The sequence below is a fragment of the Rhopalosiphum padi genome, chromosome 1 (genome assembly GCF_020882245.1).
Source record: "Rhopalosiphum padi isolate XX-2018 chromosome 1, ASM2088224v1, whole genome shotgun sequence".
Lineage (NCBI taxonomy): Eukaryota > Metazoa > Arthropoda > Insecta > Hemiptera > Aphididae > Rhopalosiphum > Rhopalosiphum padi.
The window spans coordinates 53,447,616-53,470,256 of record NC_083597.1 but is presented as its reverse complement, the minus strand read 5'-3'; the positions used below and the strand labels follow the sequence as shown (position 1 = coordinate 53,470,256).

The 22,641-nt window shown below is 25.2% G+C and overlaps 2 protein-coding genes across 7 annotated transcripts in view; one reads left to right on the top strand and one right to left on the bottom strand.

The window, feature by feature from the left end:
- LOC132928852 (ADAMTS-like protein 1) overlaps window positions 1–22,641 on the bottom strand; it is a 177,266-nt gene that overhangs the window by 149,267 nt on the left and 5,358 nt on the right. The window lies entirely within an intron of this gene.
- Window positions 15,719–20,745, top strand: LOC132917519 (uncharacterized protein DDB_G0271670-like). Its single transcript, XM_060978300.1, has 2 exons — window positions 15,719–15,999; window positions 18,892–20,745. Exons 1-2 carry the CDS (start codon window positions 15,909–15,911, stop codon window positions 20,628–20,630), a joined length of 1,830 nt encoding a protein of 609 aa, XP_060834283.1. The 5' UTR covers window positions 15,719–15,908; the 3' UTR covers window positions 20,631–20,745.

Below are 22,641 nucleotides of genomic sequence, written 5' to 3'. Positions count from 1 at the left end.
TCGGTTATTGTCAAAACGGCAGCATATATTTATAGGTACTTATACATATTATATTGTATTGCATACGATGGATGAATTAATGAATGACCGAAGGGAGGAAATATACTTTCTCTAAGTTACGGAATACGCTGCAAAGGTGTTTAATATATAATAATAATAATAATAATAGAGTATTAACGTTTCATAAAATCATAAAACAATGTTTCGAATAATAATAATAAAAGTCCTGTAAATGTAATGCGTGCACTATAAAGAGAATCTGAGATTTACAACAGGATAGACCAGACATTTATTGGCCCTAAAACTTAAGTTATTCCGTGTGGAATGCCGAACGGCAGTTACACTGGTTAAGGCTTGGAATATTGCGTGTTTCTGATAACAGCTAGCTAGCTAAGGATGTAAATCAAACCCAATGGGATTTTTTTCAGAAATCATATACAGGGTATATCTTAAAAATGTTAATAATCAAATAAAGTTTCAATTTTAAATAATCAAAACTTTTGTATTTGATCATAGCAAGTTCTACATTTATACACATATTAATTTATACCATGGAATTTTATTTAACGACATAGTGTAATATTTAATATTTAGTCAACGCTTTGCCAATCGTTATACAATAATAAAAAAAAAAATGTATGGGTAAGATCAATTGATAATTGATTTATAAATAATTATCAATATTATTACAGTTTGGCTGTTACGCATGATTAATACTGATTGATATTATTATTTTTTAATTTTCCCATCTATCCGTTAGGCGTATCTTTATAGTGGTTAACAAAACAATAAATTTAGTTTTTACTCATAAGCACTTGTACAAATATAACAAAATTATCCATCTGTAACCATGTATACACAACATAAACATTTAAATATCATTAAAGGTTTAAACAATTATAAAGAAAAAACAATAGTATTTTCATAGGTGTATAGTATAATATTATTTTGTTTAATAATTACTTTTGTAAAAATAATATTAAATATCTTTTGATGACGAACTTATTGATTCTTAATTATTTAAAATAACTATATAAAATCACTCGTAAGGCATATTTTTTGATTTTTTTGGGGGGAATAAACCAAAAATGAAACCCTATAAATAATGGACAAAATTTAGTAACATAATAATTATAATCTCATGATTTGATGGACATATTTTATCTAAACGTAATTAATTGTTTTTATTTCAATTACGTTTAATGAATGATAGAACAGTACAAAACAATACGGACAGTTTTACGAATTTACGATACTATAATGTTTTCAAATATTGCCAGAGACTACGGTAAATCTACTAAACCCCTCATGTCAAAACACCCATTCATCATAACCAGGGGTTAGGATTTAATGCACTAAAAATGTTCGAATGTATGCATATGAATGTTTAATTAAAATTACCATAACTACTCTAAAATATGTAACTAAAATAATAAGAGAAATTGAGAAAAACTGATAGGAAAGTATTAAAATATGCACTTCTACCATATTAATAATTGTTAAAAATACTGACAACTGGTGAACATGAATTTTTTGTAAATTGTAATAATTTTTAATATGCATACAATTGTGCAGTTAAACTTTACATATTTTGATTTCATCATTTCAATAAATAAACATTTATTTTTCCTAGAATATTCTACAACCACCACAAAAAACATGCGAAATAATATAAAGTCCCTGGTCATAATATTCAATGAGAGTAATAAATAAATATAATACTCTATTATTTAGATTAAAACATATTATACACGTACACCGAATTATATTTCAAATGTAATGAGTCACTTATTTTCATTATTATGGTATAATTGTGATTAAATTTAACAATATATAGTTTTGTATGGTAGTAATTGGTAAAGCATAATATAAAATCTTTATTTGCACTAATAATAATATTTAAATTAATATACGATTTAGGGTTATAACTACTGTACTGTTTACCATATTATATTTGTGCGTACTATTTAATTATATTAATTTCCATACTAAAGTTTGATATTTATATAAAATTAAATTATCTATTTAAGTATTTAACATTATTACATCAATACATTAATGTTATTTATCTATTCATTTCATATTCATGAGAAAATGCCTTTATTACAAGTTTATAATAATTATTATAACAATTCTCATAAGTATATAATATTAGAATATTTATTTAATCCCAATTAATGCTAATACAATAATTTAATTAATTCTAAAGTCATAAATTTAAATATATTGCGATAAAGCACAAACAAATCTAATACTTATGGAAATAATAAATATGAACATTAAACATACAAGATACAATACAAATACATGATTACTAAAACAGTTGTCTTTAGATAATGAAAGTTATTTATTAAGAATATTATATTATACAATAAGCCTATTCACACGTGGTAAATTATAAATAATATTTTACATTTATTTACTTTTGTTCAGTACCTACTCGGTATTGCAAATAATATGATTATAGCCTATTATAGCCTATAGGTTATATGGTATTAAATAGTTATTGTACAATTTTACATTTAAATTTAGAATTTCTGTAGATAACTTAAAAATGATTTAATTGTATATCATTGATGTGCTTATGTATTATTTTCATCAACATAATATTTAATAATTTAAACTGGTACATTATTTTTTCTATTAAATATTTTTCAAATGCATGATTTCTATCTCCGTAAGCTTAGATTCAAAGTTGAGCTATAAAATCCTTGAATATATAAAGAATCTAAATTAAAGCACTTTTATATGTATATTTAATCTATTTCGATATGGTTTCAAGTACCTCAAATATAGACTGCATATTTTCAAAGAAACACATATAATAGAGAATATCAGTTATTCTAAGCTCATAGATTTATTATTAAATATATTTTTTTTATGTCAAAAAATTAATCTCGTTTAATTTTAAGTCCAAATATTTTATCAAGAAACATAACTAGCTATAACGTATACTATAACATAACGTAACTATTAATGATTTATTCGATTTTAAACGTAGAATTTTCAAATACTTAATTTAGTTTGAAATATTATCATTTGTTTAGTTTATTTTTATTTAATTAAACGTAAGTACTAGTTTTATTTGATTAAACTTATTTGCACGTAAGTCATAGAAAAATGTTATATGATACAAAACGAACAGCCTAGCGAAGTATTAAATTTTCCATAATAGGTACCTATATAGTACGCACTACGTTCTACATGTTTACAAAAATTAAAAAATATATTCTTATCGTTAAGAGTTAAATGGACTGAAACTTTCTAAATTTATTTAATGTAATAAAAACGTATAATATTATTTTAGTACTTAATGTATTAGTTTATAATGTTTATATTAATTAAGTTAACAAGTATGTCGAGTCGTTCAGACCATGGAGCATAATAAACAACATATTTTAATTTAACAGTAGATTGACTATTTTTTAAACATAGAACTTTTTCGTTAATCATAATTATAATATAAATATTTAAATAATAATAATAATAATGAAAAAACATATTTTCGTATTACCTAAAATTATTTATTAGTTGTTTTTCGCTATCAATAGTTTTTACTTTTTAATTTATTATAATTGGCGAATAGTAAGTACGATATTAATTCATTATATTTAATTTGTATTTTGTAGATACACCCTGTAGTCATAGTGAGTAGGTACCTATACATAAATGTATAAAAGGCTTTGCATACCTTTTGATAGATTTTGATTGCCTGATACGATACTTTTTAAGCTACAAGCTAGTATACCACAGTTAAACATAACAATTTTTTTCTTTGGTCATTTTTAAACTGTATTAGAAATATCTAAAAAAAAAAAGAAAAAAAGTTGAACGTTATAATATCATAATTAGAATATACTAAATAAAATAATAATATGAACAATTTGAACTAAAGGCAATTTAATTTGTTATATTTGAGGTCAAGTCAAGATACAAATTCCGTTTAAACAAGACATAAGAAATATATAATTTTAAATTTATGATGTTTTTCAGTGTTATCTTGAAATTTTATTTAAGTTCTTTTTCAAATATTTACACATTACCCATAGATTAATGATTATTCACGGTTTACTTATTATTATAATATATTATGGCAATGTATATCAATGTTTCAATGATTACAATCGTACGAACTTCCTTTTTTACATTTTGGTTATAAATCATTTATAAAATAATCATAAATCCTTAAAAATATACGCCTTAGGTTTATGAATCCATTTTTGGAAAACGGAACTGTGAGCGTATAAGTACAAGCGTTCAGCACAGCATTATTGAGCTTTAATTAACAAATTCAATTTATTATAATATTTAGACAACGTCACATTATACACGATATACATATTATATTTTATACGAAAGTCAAAAAATCATCATTGTTGTAATATGATTAGTGTAATGTCATTTGGATTTTTCTTTGAATTATCGAAATTAGCATGGTGTACAAATACAACTGTAGTTGTACAGATAAAATAAGTGATACATGTACACGACCGTCGGACCCTTATGAAATAGGTTAATAATATTATATAACACTATTATGTATAAAATATTTTTTTTCATTAAAAATAATCATTTGTATTTTAATTTTTTTTTTTTTTTTAATGCTGACGCATTTACCTAAATAAGTGAATTTTTTATCTTAAATAATTATTTAGATAACTTACAATTTATAATTGATCTAGATAAAATATAAGATAACTAATTATATTTAAATATCAACACTGAATGAGAGTCACATTTGTAATGTAAATTATTAGCCAGATGTCTTTTTGAAAATGCTGACCTATGACTTGTCCAATTAAAAATTCTAGCTGGGTTATTAAAATGTATGTACTAAGGATACTGGTTAATAGAAAGTTCTCAAAAATATAAAACAATCGTAACATTAAATAGATAGTATTTATTATAGGTACTCGGATAATATCGAGGAACTTATATTCACATCAGTAGATATATATATATAATTTAAAACTCCTAGAATCAAAATTTGAATCACTCGCTATAATATAATATGATATGAATATGAAAAACCCTATACGGTAATCGAGTATTATTATTATTATTATTGTTATTTTTATCATAATTACGGTGTCCATTATCCCCATTGCAGCCTTGTTGGCCATGTGTTACCGCAAAACGAGAAATTATTTAATATGACGTACAGTTTTTCCGTTAAACAGCGATTTGTTACTACATAAATGTCACACGCGTGCCTAATACAGTTAAAGTAGACTACATTCAAAGTAGTTTTTTCGGAACCATCCGCCGCCGTTGTTGCAGCACACGTGTAATTCCATCGTAAATCATTTACGAATATTGTAATACGCGTGTAAATATTATTATCATTATTACAGTGTTCATCATTGGTTGATCAATGTCTGCTATTACTTAAATATATATTTTTAAATTGGAATCGTAAAATAAAACATTATAATAATATTCTTGTATAAAAGACAATCACGGTATAGTACCTATATTTATTGTATAATGATAGTTATTAGTCTCGCCGCCGTAATGCAAGTTATTATACCATCATTTAGATAACTTGACCACAACCACTTTACAGCGACAAATCAAAATAGTAAACATAAAAATAAAAATCACACTCGTGGTCAACATAAAACGGTCTTTGCAACCGCAGTTTTCAGTGGAATGGACCTCGACAATTTTACATCGTTATAGTTTATCATTTTTAAATAATATAATACATACACTAGCTGCTTGTACCGTGTACAGACTACAAATCATATTTATTATGGTATTTATTAAGTCATTTTTTTTTTTGTACGGGTACCTACGTAATATATAATAGTATGAAAAATATAGACTCGTGCATTACTTGTAGAATATATTTTGTATTATACAAAGTAATATTTTTTTATTTTAATAAAATTACACCGATTATGCATTGTTTTTCTCATTTTATTGGAAACGTTATGGTTTTTTTTATTACAAATGTACATACTATATTATGGTAAAATGTTTAATATTAAACTATATTATATAGTAATTTTTATTACGCATAACAAAATTGTTTAAAAATTCAAAAACACAATATACTTTATTATACGCGATTTGCAAAGCACATTTAGACTATTTTCCATCCATTAATAATAAGTAATACCTTTTAACATTCGATTCGTGAAAAATGAAAACATATTATTAAAGAACTAAGCAAAATTAAATCCAATTTCACAACTATAAAACTGTATTTTAATTCAATAGCTGCAGATAACATATTATTATATAATTACGAATTAAATTTAATTTATACGCACTTATATTTGTATACAATAACTTCGAGCTTGGACAACAATGGAAAACTTTCTTATTAATCATTACTCATATAAGTGACGGCCGTGCAGACAGTATAATTATTAATGCATAAATAAATGTTTTTTATGTGAACGTTACAAACGAAAAAAATACTTTTTAGTATTGTTTCAAGAATGCACGTGTATATGATAACGGTGTTTAAGTCTTTTCTAAGAAATAACAGCCTTATTGTATAAATGCATAATTTGCATACGTATATTAGTAAAATTAATATTATTTTTAATCATTTACCGACAACATAATTTGTGCTTGTCTAAAATGTTTGTACGCTCGAACTACTTTTTCTTACATTTATATGAATTTATGAAATTGAAAATGTTGAAATGAATAAATTACTCATAAATATATCATCGCATGCTTGGAAATTTGTCAATGTTTTCATTTCTGACGAGGTTCCTAACATTATACATACGATTACCGGGTAATTTGTGCGCATTTTTTTTTTTTATATATTTATTATAACGTCATATATTCACCCTTAGCTTTTTTTCCATTTGATTGATTATCACATTTGTCATTCTCTTCAATCTCAACTACCCATCTCTCGTCGGAAAAGCAATACGAAAAATAACGTTTACGAGTGTTTGAATTTACACATCCATTATACAATACGAATATATAATAGTATTTCGATATGCATCTTTTCATTTTAAAACCACAATAGCATCAAATCATAAAAACAACACTGATACGTGTTTTATACCTTGGGGGGGTGTAAGTAGTAAATATAGTATAATGACTTCCAATAAGTCTGCGATTTCCTTTGTATATATTATTATGTAGTTATGATAATTTATTAGTATAATTTTATTATATTAAATGAAAATCATAAATAATTTCGCTATAAAAATATATATACAATATTTTAATGGCAAGGCTGGGGTATACAGAAATAATACATTTAATATTTTTTTATTATTTAATTAAATTAGTATTATAAACACATCCTATTGAATTTAAAACGTATTAATGATTGAATACAAATTTAACCATCTTTCTTTTATTAGGATTGTAAATATATACCTTTTTTAAAAGTTAATTAGAAACGTAATATTTAATCATTTTATGTTTGGTAATTATAAATTACTAATTTTATAATTAGATTTTATATCTTAAAAAACTCTAATAGCACTGAGGATTACTAAACTATTGATCTCATAATTATTAATAATCACATTTCAAACTGAGAAAATAATTAAATAAAAGACTGCTTTCATAATAAAATATGTGTTTTTAACGTATTTTTATTACATTTTTCGTTAAAAGAAAAATGTTTATTTTATTTATTGGCAATATTAAAATGTTTTATGTAAAAATATTGAAACCTTAACAAATATAAAATGTAGATTAATCGGTCTATATTTTCAATAAAATCACGAAAACAGAAGATTAAAAGTGATGGAATTTCACTTGCATTATCAATTTTTGAATATAAAATATATCTAAGAATTTAGATAAATAAAACAATTAAAAATCGAACTATTATGCAAGGTAAAAATTTCAACAACTGACTTACAGCATCTTATTTTTAACTTAATATTTATTTTATAAGTTAAAATATTAATTTTAATATTTAGTGACATGTTTTGGATAACTGAAAATTACAAGACTTTTTAATTTATACTGCAATCTGAATTGTATTTATACTGATTTCGTGAAAAATCTCTCCATTCGATGCGTATAAAATATTTATCAAAATATATTGCATTAATATTTTTTACAATACCTTGTTTTAGTTTTAAAGTTATTACGATAATTAAAATTTTATTTATTACTAATACTTGTAAATTATATCACATTCAATAATATACGGTTTAGTCTGCTTCTATACAAAAGCAATTATCGTCAATTCTATTTAAATTCAACAATTATTAATGTAAAAAAATGTATTTGATAATGACACACAAATGATTCTTTTCTATTATTTATCATACATGATGGTTCTCTTTCATCACCAAACAAAGTTTTTATTAAAAGTTTTAATTTTTATTCTCGACTAATACAAAACATCAAGATAATACATAGCTGTTTGTATTATAAATATATCTACAGCATGCTTTATTATACTATGTGTAAATTGTTTTACGTAATTTTCGTTCTTTATAATGATATATTATTATACTTTGTTGAACATTTTTTTTTATACAATATATCAAACACTCGACCAATTCATATGGTAATTGATGTGAATCGTAAACAAATATAGGCACACAAAGTGAATCCCATTCGATGTAACATTTGTGAGATGGCTGACAAGAAACACCACTAAATCATAATAATAATAATAATAATATCGTCAGACTGACTTCATACATATTTTATAAAAAGGAATAATATAGAAGAAAGAAAAATGCTATTTAAAATGTTTCAATTTCCAATTCCTCGACATCTCTATAGGCCGCATTGTGTGATACATCTCCAGCGTTTACACACACTATAATATAAAGAACGACTCAAACCTGGTTGAAAAAAAAATAATGATAAATAATAAAAAGTCATAGGTACCTATAATATTGCCAGGGACGGAGTATCAACATCAATCTATATAATGCCTACGCATGTGTGGACCGATACGAGTGGTCGTGACACGGTGTACACCCTAACGTTTCGTTTCGGTGAGTGGGGCTTAATATATTATTATTATTATTGCTGACTTGTTGTATATATCATAATATAAAATAATATGGTGAATAGACGGCGGGCGGATTTCTAATAGCCGTCAAAACAATCTGAATAGGCGCAGAGAACGTAGGAAAAAAAATTGTGGATGTGCACCCGACATCACCGATATAACAACGAGTCATATTATTATTATTAATCGACACGTCTTTGACAAAGGTACACCTCACTTGTAACTACCTATCTACCTTCCTACTCCACCCAAAGACACTATAACACAACACGTCTTATACATACCGGAGACTTCAAGATATTATTAAAATCTTAAATTACACAACAACTTCGAAACCTAAGACTAGAAACACACGTCATACGGGCTACGGGGTTGTTATATACTATATACACATTTACAGACTACAGTATATTATAATACACCTGTTCGACAGTGGTTCACGTCTATTACATAGGTGGTTCAGGCTTTAACGATAAGAATAATATTCTAGTACGATACAACTAGGTATATAATATACTAGATATTTGTATTTTATATATTATATTGCATCACATCCGATATGAGTTTTTAACAAGAATAGGTTTGTATCGCCACTGTTCACTCCTTAAATGACTAAAAACTTCTCGAGAACTTGAAAATGTGGAATTTAACTACTTATATTATTTAAAAGTTAAAGAAATTATGATTTAAAAAAAAAACAATATTAAATGAAAATACAGTGGAACGTCGACAAGTCGAAAACCTTAATAAGTCAAAACAAATGCCGTTCCCTTGCAAAAACCTCAATAATTACTCGAAATAAAAACTATAAATAACTCGAAAATTCTGAGTATTGAATATACACTAATAATGGCATTTTATTATCACTTGTTTTATCTGCTAGTGCGTTCCGATAATTCAATCTAATCGCGTTTATTAATGTATTTTTTATTCGGTTTATATTCACTACCTACATTCGGTATTGTTAGTTGCGATCGATCGGTTACTACACGTGTACGATAGTATCGAATGGAAAAATTATTAATTATTTAATAACATTTTTTATCATTATTTTTAAGTAATAATTTTAAAATACAAACAATAATAATACATGTAGTGTAACTAATAACTATATGTATAAACTTTATCTATATAATAATTAAAAATTATAATATACGTAGTACGTACATATATTTTAAAAACTCTTCAAGTCGAAATTTTTTCTAAAACCTTGATGACTCAAAAACCTTAGTAAATTGAAAACTTCGGTGAGTCAAAAGAATTGCATTTTTTTTTCTGAATTTTGAGTTATTGAGGATCCATTATATTAATGCGTAGTGAGCATGCTTAATGAATCAACCATATATATTTATCATTACGTAATACATTATTATATTCTTACATAATATTACACCTTCTTTTCTACTGATATTATGACAAAACACAACATTAATTAATCTATCTCAGTTTATAAGCTCATTATTGTTTATAAGCTATTGTATACGTTTTACCAGCAGTATAATAGGTGTTCAGTGGAACAAAACGATCAAATGATTTAATGTAAAACACACATAAAAAGTTTTGGTTAAGTTTTCTATTACTGCAGCGGCTAAAACTATATAAATATAACGAACTTATTCAATACCGAGATATGTTGGTTATAGGTATAATATTATCATAATGCACACACAAACACACACGCGCACATATTATATTACATTATAATAATATATTAGTTTGTTAATAGTTTTTGAGCTAACACTTGCATAGTAGTTAATCAAATTAAGATTTTAGTCGGTTCATAATAAATTAGAAACTAAAAACAATACAAAGCGCGCGCACGTAACTTATATAATAAATAAATTGAATAAGGAAAAACTAATTATTTTTTTATTTATTATAAACTACAAATATATTATATATGTAACTGCACGATCAGAGATAATTAAGTTTTTGGATTAATTTTTCTTTGAAAATAAAATAAAGTGCAGTTACATTGCACTGGTATTCTGATGAGTTGTATTATCGAGTACCGACAACATAAGCGAACGCTTTATAATATTAAAACAATTATAAGTTGAGCTTGATTTACACAAAAATGGTTTAGTTTAGTCAAAACATAGTGTGCAAAATATAGTTCACATGCCTGTGTTGTTGTTTATTTTTCTTAACAAAACAAGAAAATTCGATAAATTAAATTTTTTGTGTTAAACTAAAAAAAGAACTGTATGAAAAAAAGTTATATAATATATATATACATAAGTGTTTAGTAAAATCAATACATTCTAGCCTTTAAAATTAGTAATTATAGAATATAACGTCATAATAGATTCTTATTCCGAATATTATGTTGTACACAATTTAGTCTTTCATCAATCTGGAATATACTTATAAATTATACAAAGTTAATTTTCGTATATATCGGTGTTGGTTATTTACGGACGTAACAGATTTTAATATAATTTTATAATATGAAATTATTAGTTTCATATCATGTTTGAATTAAGGCACTATAAACATTAAACTGTATACAATATGGTACGAATACCTATATTAAGGCATTTTAATTTATTGCTTTGAATAATATTTTATGAAAAAAACGTAACTTTTTACATGTATTTAAATTTTAAAACATAAATACCTAGTTATATATTTATATTTTAAATACATTTTTATTTTATGTGTACATGTTTCTGTTTTTTTTTTTATGTGAGCAAGTTTTCATGTATGTGGGTCACCATACATGCATGCAACCACTAGTGTTGAGATATTTTGTTCTTTTCCTTGAAAATCTATTATTATTGCGAACTTGGGCGTATTGAAGTCAATGAATGTTTAGTTCGATTCTTGAATTTATATATTTAAAAATCCAAATCACCATAGTTTATATAGTATTGGGAATGGTCTATAATAGACTAAAGTTGTTAAAACTTTTCCACTTTTATTACGGTACTGGGGTCAACAATGTTCGTCATTTGTTATAGGTCGTTTTACTTTTATAATCCGTTTAGGATATTTTTGGGACCAAAAGTGACTTTGAATGTCTTCCGGCCAATAGATTTTAAACGGAATGTCGAGTTGTTTTCAAGACACACAGATATACGAAAATAAAAACGTAAGGTAATAAGTACGGATGTTGGTAGTCATAATAAAAATATCGAATAAATTTGAAAATGATATAAAAAAAAAACCATTTCTTATCGAACAATATTGTAGATTTGATATTTGTTTTGACTATTATGTGATCTGAATAAAATTGTTATTATATTATTTATATTATCATATTATCAGCTAAAGAGGTACCCAGTACGAAAGATTATAAGGAATGTTATTTTATATTAGAATGCATTATTTCTACGAAAAGAAAAAAAAGTCAACTGCTCTACCATACTTAATTAGTTTTGTACTTTATATGTTTCGTAGGTTAGATGATTATATTATAGTATTTAAATATTTAAATTAAGATTTGAGACGATGTTTTTATAATTTAATTGAAAAATTATAGATTTATTTGAACTTGAATATTTTCAATAGTTACACAAATATTGCCCATTTTTTCCTTCAAAATTTGCCCTCAAAATTAAAACATTTTTACGTCATAAACATTTAATGACACAAAAAAACATATATAATACATAAAATGACTCATCGTCGTAAAACCAATACATTAAATGATCCACTTAGGATCTAAGCTAATGGAATCCATGTAATTGCATGCTTTTTAAAGTAAAGTATGATCTTTAAAACTGTAGAAGCATATTCTAAATAAGACTGTTGTTACACGAAAAACTTATTATTTTTAACTCTTGAAGTGTTTTCCAGAAAATATATATATATATAAAGCTTTACCACTCTGTTTTGTAAAGTTAAGATGTATAATATTGTATAATGTGCTATAAAACATTTAGATTTCATTAAATAGATACACACGTTTAATTTCATGAAATAAAATACACAACGACGTCTTAAAATACACTTCGATAACGACTAAAAACTACACAATTATAATTCATATTCATATAATTTTTAAATATATACAATTATTTAAAATGTATTACTAAAAATAAATTTTACTTTTGTGTGATGTTGTTTTTTCTATTACGGGATTAGAGTTGACAGCAAATCAATTATTTGGACAGTGGACACTGGACACCCTCTACGTCACTATTATACCGCATTATTTAACCGATCTGATGCTAATGATACCTCTAATGCCCGTTAACGTGGTCGTCGGTCACGCAGCTATTATATTGTTAGTTCGTTACGTTATCCCCGTCTGCATTTGTATATTAATAAATTAATTTCACACCATATAATAAACATACTTAAATGAATAGGTTAGTTTGCAATTGGCATCAAAAACGGCATGAAATTACCATAAGCCATCGTAGATGATAATACAATATACTACACACACGTACAAAACAATTTCAAGCAAACAACAGGTCAAAATGTTCTGTTCCGACATCATAGTGGTATTATCTAAATAACTATTGAAACATATAGGTATAGGCATCAAATATATAATATTATAACATTAAATGTTTACAATATTTCATTCACCTATTTACTCTGTATGATCATTAGCCACTCACAACATACAAATCTATTTTATGAAATACCTATACACTGAATAAATGATTTGATTTCTTAAAAAGTAACTATATTATTTAATATAAATCAATAACAAAGTTTTCTATTGAAGTTATAACTTGTGAGCACAACTGTAAATGACTTAAAAACTATGAAGTTTTGTTTAAACGTATTAAATATGAACAAAATTGAAACAAAAAAAAAAACCTTTATGTATCTATTATATCCACTGAAATAGCTAAAACAACATTTCACATGAATTACTTTGTTGACTTTGAATTACTTCGAAAGTAATATTGAGATTTATTTTACATTAATAAAATAAAATTATAAAATATCTACGTGCGTGACGCTTTTATTCTCGATGAACAACAAAAAAAAATTAAAGAATATGCATTGACAGGTTTTGACTTGTAAATATTATAATAATATGATCCCAATCTGAAAGTTTCTTCTTTAGTTTAGTTTTAATGATAACATATTCTATATTATACTTTCTAGAAAGTTGCTAAAACATAAATATTTATATTACCGTTATGAATAGTATGACATTTTCATTAATTCAATTTACTACAAATCATTATCATTATTTAAATAAAATATCATCTACCTATATGCATTAGGAACTAATAAAATATTGTCAATATATATATTTATATAATACTTTTACAGACTTTATAATTATATAATATATAATATATTTCTGTGGAATTTAAAATGAAATAAAATTTATAAGTATAAATATTTAACTTATATTCTAAGAAAAACTAATAATATACATTATTATGTCTCAAACTTAACCTAAGTTCAGTAATTCAACAAAAGTCTTTAAGATATTTGCATTATATTTAATGTACTTTATTATAATAATATCATAATGTTTAATTGTATATTCAAATGTCGGGTTTTAGAAAATATAATTGGAAAAAATAATTAATCTACGAAAATCTTTACTAAAATTGTTGAAAAATTATAAATGTTCACGTTATACTAGAATAATTAATTAATAATCGTTGATAATTGTTTTTAGTTTTAGTGGGTTAAAAAAAAAAAATTAAACAACAATATATTTATCATTTAGTTTTATTTTTATATCATTATATCATTTTTCGATACTTTTTACCTATCGTTTTACTTATTATATTTATGAAAACTACTTTGAAATTCGAAAAACGTTCAAAACACTAGCAATAAATGCAATTTTCAATTTAAAAAGTCGTTACCTACATGCAACTTTCAGAGCACCCAGTCCAACAAAAATTTTTCACATACATAACTTACTAAAAAAAAATCCATATCGTTGTAAACCCAATATAATATCTAAAAATATTAAGCGAATAATATCCTTCGTAAGCATAATAATTTTTCAACTAAAAGGCAATTTTAAAATACTTGATACTTTTTTATTATTATTAAAGTTCACTATTGACTAAATAAAAAAGAAATATAATACATAAAATATAATGTTTACACAAACCAGCATCACGTTCGAAAAAACGATGTATAATTTATATGCTAAAACATTAAATTGTTTTGTTATAAATCGCATTACTATATTGAGACAGTGCAGCCTGACTGCCGCATACCTACCGTTGTATACAAAAGCACCTAATCGAATATTCATTTTTATTTGGTTTATTTGAATAGACAACATAAAACAGAAAACTATACTCGTAAGTCCGTGAAAAATACAAACGAACATTTTCATCTGAGGCGTATAAAATGAAAAATGAAAATAAAATATTTTAAGTTTGCGATAAAATAACATAAATATTCACAATAATTATCGATTTTTATTATTAAAAAATGATCACGATAAATCTTAAAAGTTGCTAATTAATAAAAATGTATATAATTTGTCATATAACGATAGCATCGATGTTCATCAACTTCTAAAACTATAATACATTTGTAACTATTGACATGACCTTGACGACTTGCAATACTAAAAAATTAAAAATACGTAATCTGCGACAAAGACAAGCCCTAACATTTTTAGTTTACGTGACCGATAGGAATTATTTTTTTATGTTAAATATTGGTTATTTGGTATTTTTATAGATTACATTTTGGTAAAAAAAACACGTCTATACAGACTTGTCATTTCTCCTTCTTATGTAATATTTCTAATATTTATATCTAAATGAGCGATCTTCGGTGAAAATAATTGCACACAGATAGGTTACTCACACGCCCAACGTAACTGCAATATGACAATGCGTTATATCTGTCTGTCTACCGTTTCATGCAGTACGTACGACTGGACGTTCTGCTGTCAAAATATTTTATCCGCCGATTCGTCGATTTTTATGTTTATTTAATATTTTAACTTTTTAGTTTTTAATCATTGTTGGTGATCATAGTGATAATGTCGACAAATATACATTTTAAATTGGTATATGTTTTAAGTATTTTCATTTTAAGCGAGTTGAATTTAACTTTTGCGAAACCGGTTGATCGTAAGTAGCTTATATATGATTTAATATGACACAGGCTCTTATTGAAAATGTTTCAACTTTTCATTTAAACATACTTAAAAAGTCACGTAGGTTTAGCCAAATGTAAGATTATTTCACAAACTATGCCATTTTCTCGTTTGGGCGTAACAGACCTAACTTATTTATATGCACAATAAATACTTAAACATACCCACCTCCTATTTAAAAGTTTGAAATACGATTTTAAGTAAAAGGGATATGATAAAATATCGTTTGACAAATTTATAATTCAAAAAAACAAAAACAATTAATTATAAAATTGAATATCTTCACATATTGATATATGTACTGCATTCATAAATATTATTTTTACATAATAAAATTGCCTATTGTATATAATTGTTAAGAATTAATTGAAAATAAATCCTACTTATTTATGTAAGTATATGATTTTAAAATGAATTTTAAAAAGTTTTAACATTTATATTTTATACAAATGATAAAGAATATGCAGTCGAAGAATAACAATTATTTTGTTTACTAGTTAGCATATTTTAGTATTTGACATTAATATTATGTCACATATGTTTATATATAATTTAAAAATATATTAAACATATTGGCAGATTTTCATTATATTAAAAAAAGATATGTAATATAATCAAGGGTTCTTAACAATATATACGTAATTTATATGTTATTTGTAAAATTAATTATAGGTATTCCTTTTTTATCACTATAATATAGCTTATATTTGTTTACTTTTGTCAAAGGGCTAAGCCCGTAAAATAAAAAAAATAAATAAATAAACAATGTCAAAAACTAGTTTTTTTATAATAATGTTTTACTAATGATTAGGTACATTAAAAGAGTGAATTGTATAATTCAACATTTTTTAAATTTAGTTTTGATGCAAGTTAATTGTAAAATAATGAAAATGCATTTTTTTTTTAAGTATTTTAAATATAGTGTTTTAGATAATGAGTTAATAAAATAGTTTGGAAATTTAAATATAATTTTGATATTAATATTATTTGAAAACTATAAATATGAATCTATGTTGCTAAAAGCTTTATACTTAATATCAAAAGAGTATCAATTATAGATTGCCACAATTTATGACAAAGTGACTTTAGAAAAGTAATGCCATAAAACTGTCCATGTACATGACTGATTACATTTACTTATTTTATGTCCAGAATATACAGTAACGATGTTTTTGAAGATTAAACGCTCAAAAATAAAGCTATTAATCATAAAAAATAAAAAGTTTCTTTACACAATTATATATAAACATAGATAACTATAGTTAAATTATATATTGAATTAAAAAAAAAAAAATTGATTCCAATAAAAAACGATAGTATTTAATATTTGAATACATATACTTTATTTTACATATGAATGTTTTTCTTTATTCAGATAATTATTAAATTAAATTGAAAATAGATTTATATTTTATATTTTTTATAAAATGTAACTTTTTATGAGTTCCAAAGTTTTATTCTATATCTAAGATTATTTAAATAATTATCTACTCTAACTAATTATCAATATTTTTTTTTTAAAACGTTAGCTGATTTATTTTCTTTATACTTTATAGAGATTCTATGTTAATAATTTTTATTTTTTACTCAGAATTATAAATTTTAAAATAAAATATAATTTTTAGTAGTTATGTATTTATTTCAGTAGTTTATAAACAATATAAGATTACAAAATTTCATTAGTTTAAACTATTTTTAAAATTGTTTTTAGAAAACTATCAAAATTATTAATTCAACTATAGTAAAAAAAGAAATTATTTTACCATTTATTTATCTCTAAATAAAACACTTTTTCCTCCAGACTAATTCCAAGTTCTAACTTAGGTATTAAGTTAAGTGAAACATTGTCTCAACACTGAAACCAATGAATTTTAACAAAGCAACTACATGCAAAATACTTATCAAGAGTGAAAATATAAATTATATTTTAATCGTCTTTTTTTTAAGTAAACTTGTCCTTAAATTAAATACAAATAAAATAAATTAGATAAGATTAAAATTTTCCACTAACTTCAATCAATAAATTAATTAAGTATTATTAAAAAAAAAAAATGTTCATTTTGTATTAAAATAACTGATGAGTAATAACAACCACTTGAATAATATTTTAAATTAATAAGTATTGATAGCATGTTGTAGGATAGTATTTATATTATGTTACTCTTTATGGAAAAATGGTTATAGTAAATACTAGTTTTAAATAGGGATATTATAAGAATACTGCACTCCAGTAGTCACTGAAGAATGAAAAAAAATTATAATTTGTAGGTACCTTAATGATAAACATAAATTGAAAAACAAATACAAATCGAAAATGTGCCCTACAATCTGTGATAATTTTTTTTACTAAATATTAGTATTTATTATGAATACATGAATTCACAAGTGCTGTAGGCTATTAATAGTCTTTAGACATGAGACCTATGTTTAACTTGAATTATTAGTTTTTACTTTAATACATTTTTTTTTTTTTAAATTATAATAACAGAAAGAATTGTTTTAATCACAAACACAATCTTTCATTTTCTTATAAGCTTAATATAGATCAATAAAAATAAATCTTAGCAATTTCTGAATAAACCAAATCAATTCAAAGTAAGTTAGAAGTTTTTAAATATTTATAATATAATATACGCAACTAACACAAATTCATTATTTGTATTTGATTTTTGGTACATTACTATGATTCCTTTATATAAAATCTTTTAGTCGAAACTATGTAAAATTTATAAAAGGGGTTTACTGATATTTAATTAAATATTATAAAATATATTAATCAATTAACAAAATGTTATGTACCATTTTAATTTTTATATATAATATATATCAAAAAATATTAATATAACTTTAAATTTTAAAAATGTAGAAGATGGTAACAATGATTCATCGACTTCACTATATTCACAAACAACTAAGGAAGCCACTGTTCAAGTTCTGACTTCGTCGTCTGCGCCTACGGAAAGTCTAAGCACTGTTGAAATTCCGTCTTCGCCATCTACGTCTACCGAAAATCCAAGTACATCTTCAAGCATTGTTGAAGTTCCGTCTTCGTCATCCGCGTCTACGGAAAGTCCAAGTACTTCTTCAGGCACTATTGAAGTTCCGTCTACGGAAAGTCCAAGCACATCTTCAAGCACTGTTGAAGTTCCGTCCTCGTCATCTGCGTCTACAGAAAATCCAAGTACATCTTCAAGCATTGTTGAAGTTCCAATTTTATCGTATGCGCCAATAGAAAATCCAAGCACATCCAGAAGCTCTGTTGAAGTTCCAATTTTATTGTATGCGCCAATACAAAATCCAAGCACATCCAGAAGCTCTGTTGAAGTTCCGTCTTCGTCATCTGCGTCTTCGGAAAATCCAAGTACATCTTCAAGCACTGTTGAAGTTCCGTCTTCGTCATCCACGTCTACGGAAAGTCCAAGTACATCTTCAAGCACTGTTGAAGTTCCATCTTCGTCATCCGCCTCTACGGAAAGTCCAAGTACAGCTTCAAGCAATGTTGAAGTTCCGTCTTCGTCATCCACGTCTACGGAAAGTCCAAGTACATCTTCAAGCACTGTTGAAGTTCCATCTTCGTCATCCGCCTCTACGGAAAGTCCAAGTACAGCTTCAAGCACTGTTGAAGTTCCGTCTTCATCATCTGCGTCTACAGAAAGTCCAAGTACATCTTCAAGCACTGTTGAAGTTCCGTCTTCGTCATCCACGTCTACGGAAAGTCCAAGTACATCTTCAAGCACTGTTGAAGTTCCATCTTCGTCATCCGCCTCTACGGAAAGTCCAAGTACAGCTTCAAGCACTGTTGAAGTTCCGTCTTCATCATCTGCGTCTACAGAAAGTCCAAGTACATCTTCAAGCACTGTTGAAGTTCCGTCTTCGTCATCCACGTCTACGGAAAGTCCAAGTACATCTTCAAGCACTGTTGAAGTTCCATCTTCGTCATCCGCCTCTACGGAAAGTCCAAGTACAGCTTCAAGCACTGTTGAAGTTCCGTCTTCGTCATCTGCGTCTTCGGAAAATCCAAGTACATCTTCAAGCACTGTTGAAGTTCCATCTTCGTCATCCGCCTCTACGGAAAGTCCAAGTAAATCTTCAAGCACTGTTGAAGTTCCGTCTTCGTCATCCGCGTCTACGGAAAGTCCAAGTACAGCTTCAAGCACTGTTGAAGTTCCGTCTTCGTCATCCACGTCTACGGAAAGTCCAAGTACAGCTTCAAGCACTGTTGAAGTTCCAACTTCATCATATTCGCCAATAGAAAATCCAAGCACATCCACAAGCACTGTTGAAGTTCCGTCTTCGTCATCCGCGTCTACGGAAAGTCCAAGTACATCTTCAAGCACTGTTGAAGTTCCAACTTCATCGTATGCTTCAACAGAAAATCCAAGGACATTTTCAAGCGTTAGAGTAGACTCGTCTTCACCGTCTACTAGATCACCAATTAATTCACCTAATCGTATAAGGTTTATTTCAGTGCCGTCAACAACTACAGAAATACCAAAAATTCCGTCTGAAGTATCTATGTGTCTTCAGATAGCACCCTTTTTATTTCGCTGTGAGACTGCAAATGCAATATATATAATAAAGTCAATGTACAATATATTTCATTAAATATTCTAGAATGCTACTAATTGCTACAGTCTTATAAAATAGTATTGTTACCCTCGTATATTTTAAATTAATGTTAATGACTATCATAAATATATGCTTTATATTACTATAAGAAGTCTGTTTTAATAGATTTTTTATTCCATACGTATCTAAAATTTAGATTCTAAACCCTTATTTTACTAGTACATGTAGATTTTATAATATTAATATATTATGAATCGTAAACTATGCTAAATATTATTGTAAAATATGTCATTGCTATTAGTTCTGGAGGCTAGTTGATATATATACACATTCCGCTCTTAAACATCTAGACGGTTTAATGGCGATAAACAATATAATAAAAATGTCTTCTTCGAACTTTTTGTCATATATAATAATGCAAAATACACATAATGAATGGGTTATATTTCCTGTCTAGAGGAGTTGAGTGGCTTGTGTGTAAGCGTAAATATAAACTATCTAGCAGTTTTTGGCATACTTCTCTAAATGGATAAGTAAAAGCGTAATTTTAAATAAATTTATACATATATAGAATTAATAAAAGTAATAAAATATCAATAAATTAATTTGCAAAATACAACATAATGTACATCTAATCTTAAATGTCGCCTTAATAACCGTTAGAAATTTAAAATCGTGTTTTTTTAGTGTTTTTAAAATTATTTTACACATTAATATAAATTGAAACTAAAAATATTAAAATGATTAGTAATGAGTAGGCTACCTATTAATAATTAATAACCAAGTATTAATTATAATTAAAAATGTATTATTCATCTAATAATACAAGGTACTTTAAACAGTACCTACAATTATTATAATTTAACTAATATACCGTCACACTGATATATTGTACTATTTAATTACTATAGATCACAACAAAAGTAAATTAATATTAGTAAATAGTATATCAATACACATTTTATGAAGTTGAAGATTATAAAAATAAGGATGTACAATGTACATGTAAAATATTGCTTCAGGAAAATTAAATTGAACTAATGTTTATTATTTAATTTAATTATATATTTATTTTATAGTAATTTCTGTTAATTTTTATGTATGGAGACACTTTTTCTCGTAGTAATAATAATATTCTCATCATCAACTTTGAGGTAGATTTCAGTTAGCAAATTGTATTTAGTTTATACTAAAGTAGGTTATGTATATATAATATTAAAGTGTTCAAAAACATTTATTCATAAAATATTTTTTATACTTCTTGTACAATTGAGTTATGAAAAATTGAATAAGTCTTAACCAACATTTTATTTAAGTTTTAATAATTAAACTCATAATTAGATTTTTTTATCAAAATTATATAAACAGGTACCTACTTAAAAAACATAATATTTATTATTAATTTTTCATAATTAATTTTGTAAATTTAAATAAATGGGCGTGACAATTAACCAAATTGTATTGTTAACGTTCATGTTTTTGTCATATAAAATTGTAGTAACATTATATGAGATGGTCCTAAAATTAGTAAACATTTCAGTACTTTTCTTAATAAGTAAGAAATACAAAAAAAAAACTTGGAATTTGTTTGCGGTTTTGATATAAGTATTTATTTTTATTTTATTACAATTCAAAAATAAAAAATTGTATAATATAAATGCAGGTATTTGAAATTTTCTCATAAATGCATATTATCATTTGATATACATACTATAATATAATTTTTTTTTAAATATTTCTACTATTTATAAGCTTAAATAAATTTCAATTATTTTTAGTTTTATTCCTATAAATGTCGTGCACAAAATTGGACGAAATGTTATATTTAAACATTTTAAACGATGAATATCAATGTTTATTATTTTTTTTATAATAATTTTGAATCATTATTTGTGAAGACTTGAACTTATTTACCCTGTTTACGGTAAGAGGGCGTTGAAAGTTAATTACTGCAATAATACTCGTATAATATGATATACATTATATTCATCATTATTATTATTATAATTAAAGAAATTCGATGTTTTTGAAAAAAAATTAATGAATC

Excerpts from the sequence above, each read along its gene's own strand:
- LOC132917519 (XM_060978300.1), top strand. The coding sequence starts at position 15,909 with ATGTCGACAAATATACATTTTAAATTGGTATATGTTTTAAGTATTTTC. Across the intron at positions 16,000-18,891 it reads TTTTGCGAAACCGGTTGATC|AAGATGGTAACAATGATTCA; the intron begins GTAAGTAGCTTA and ends TTAAAAATGTAG.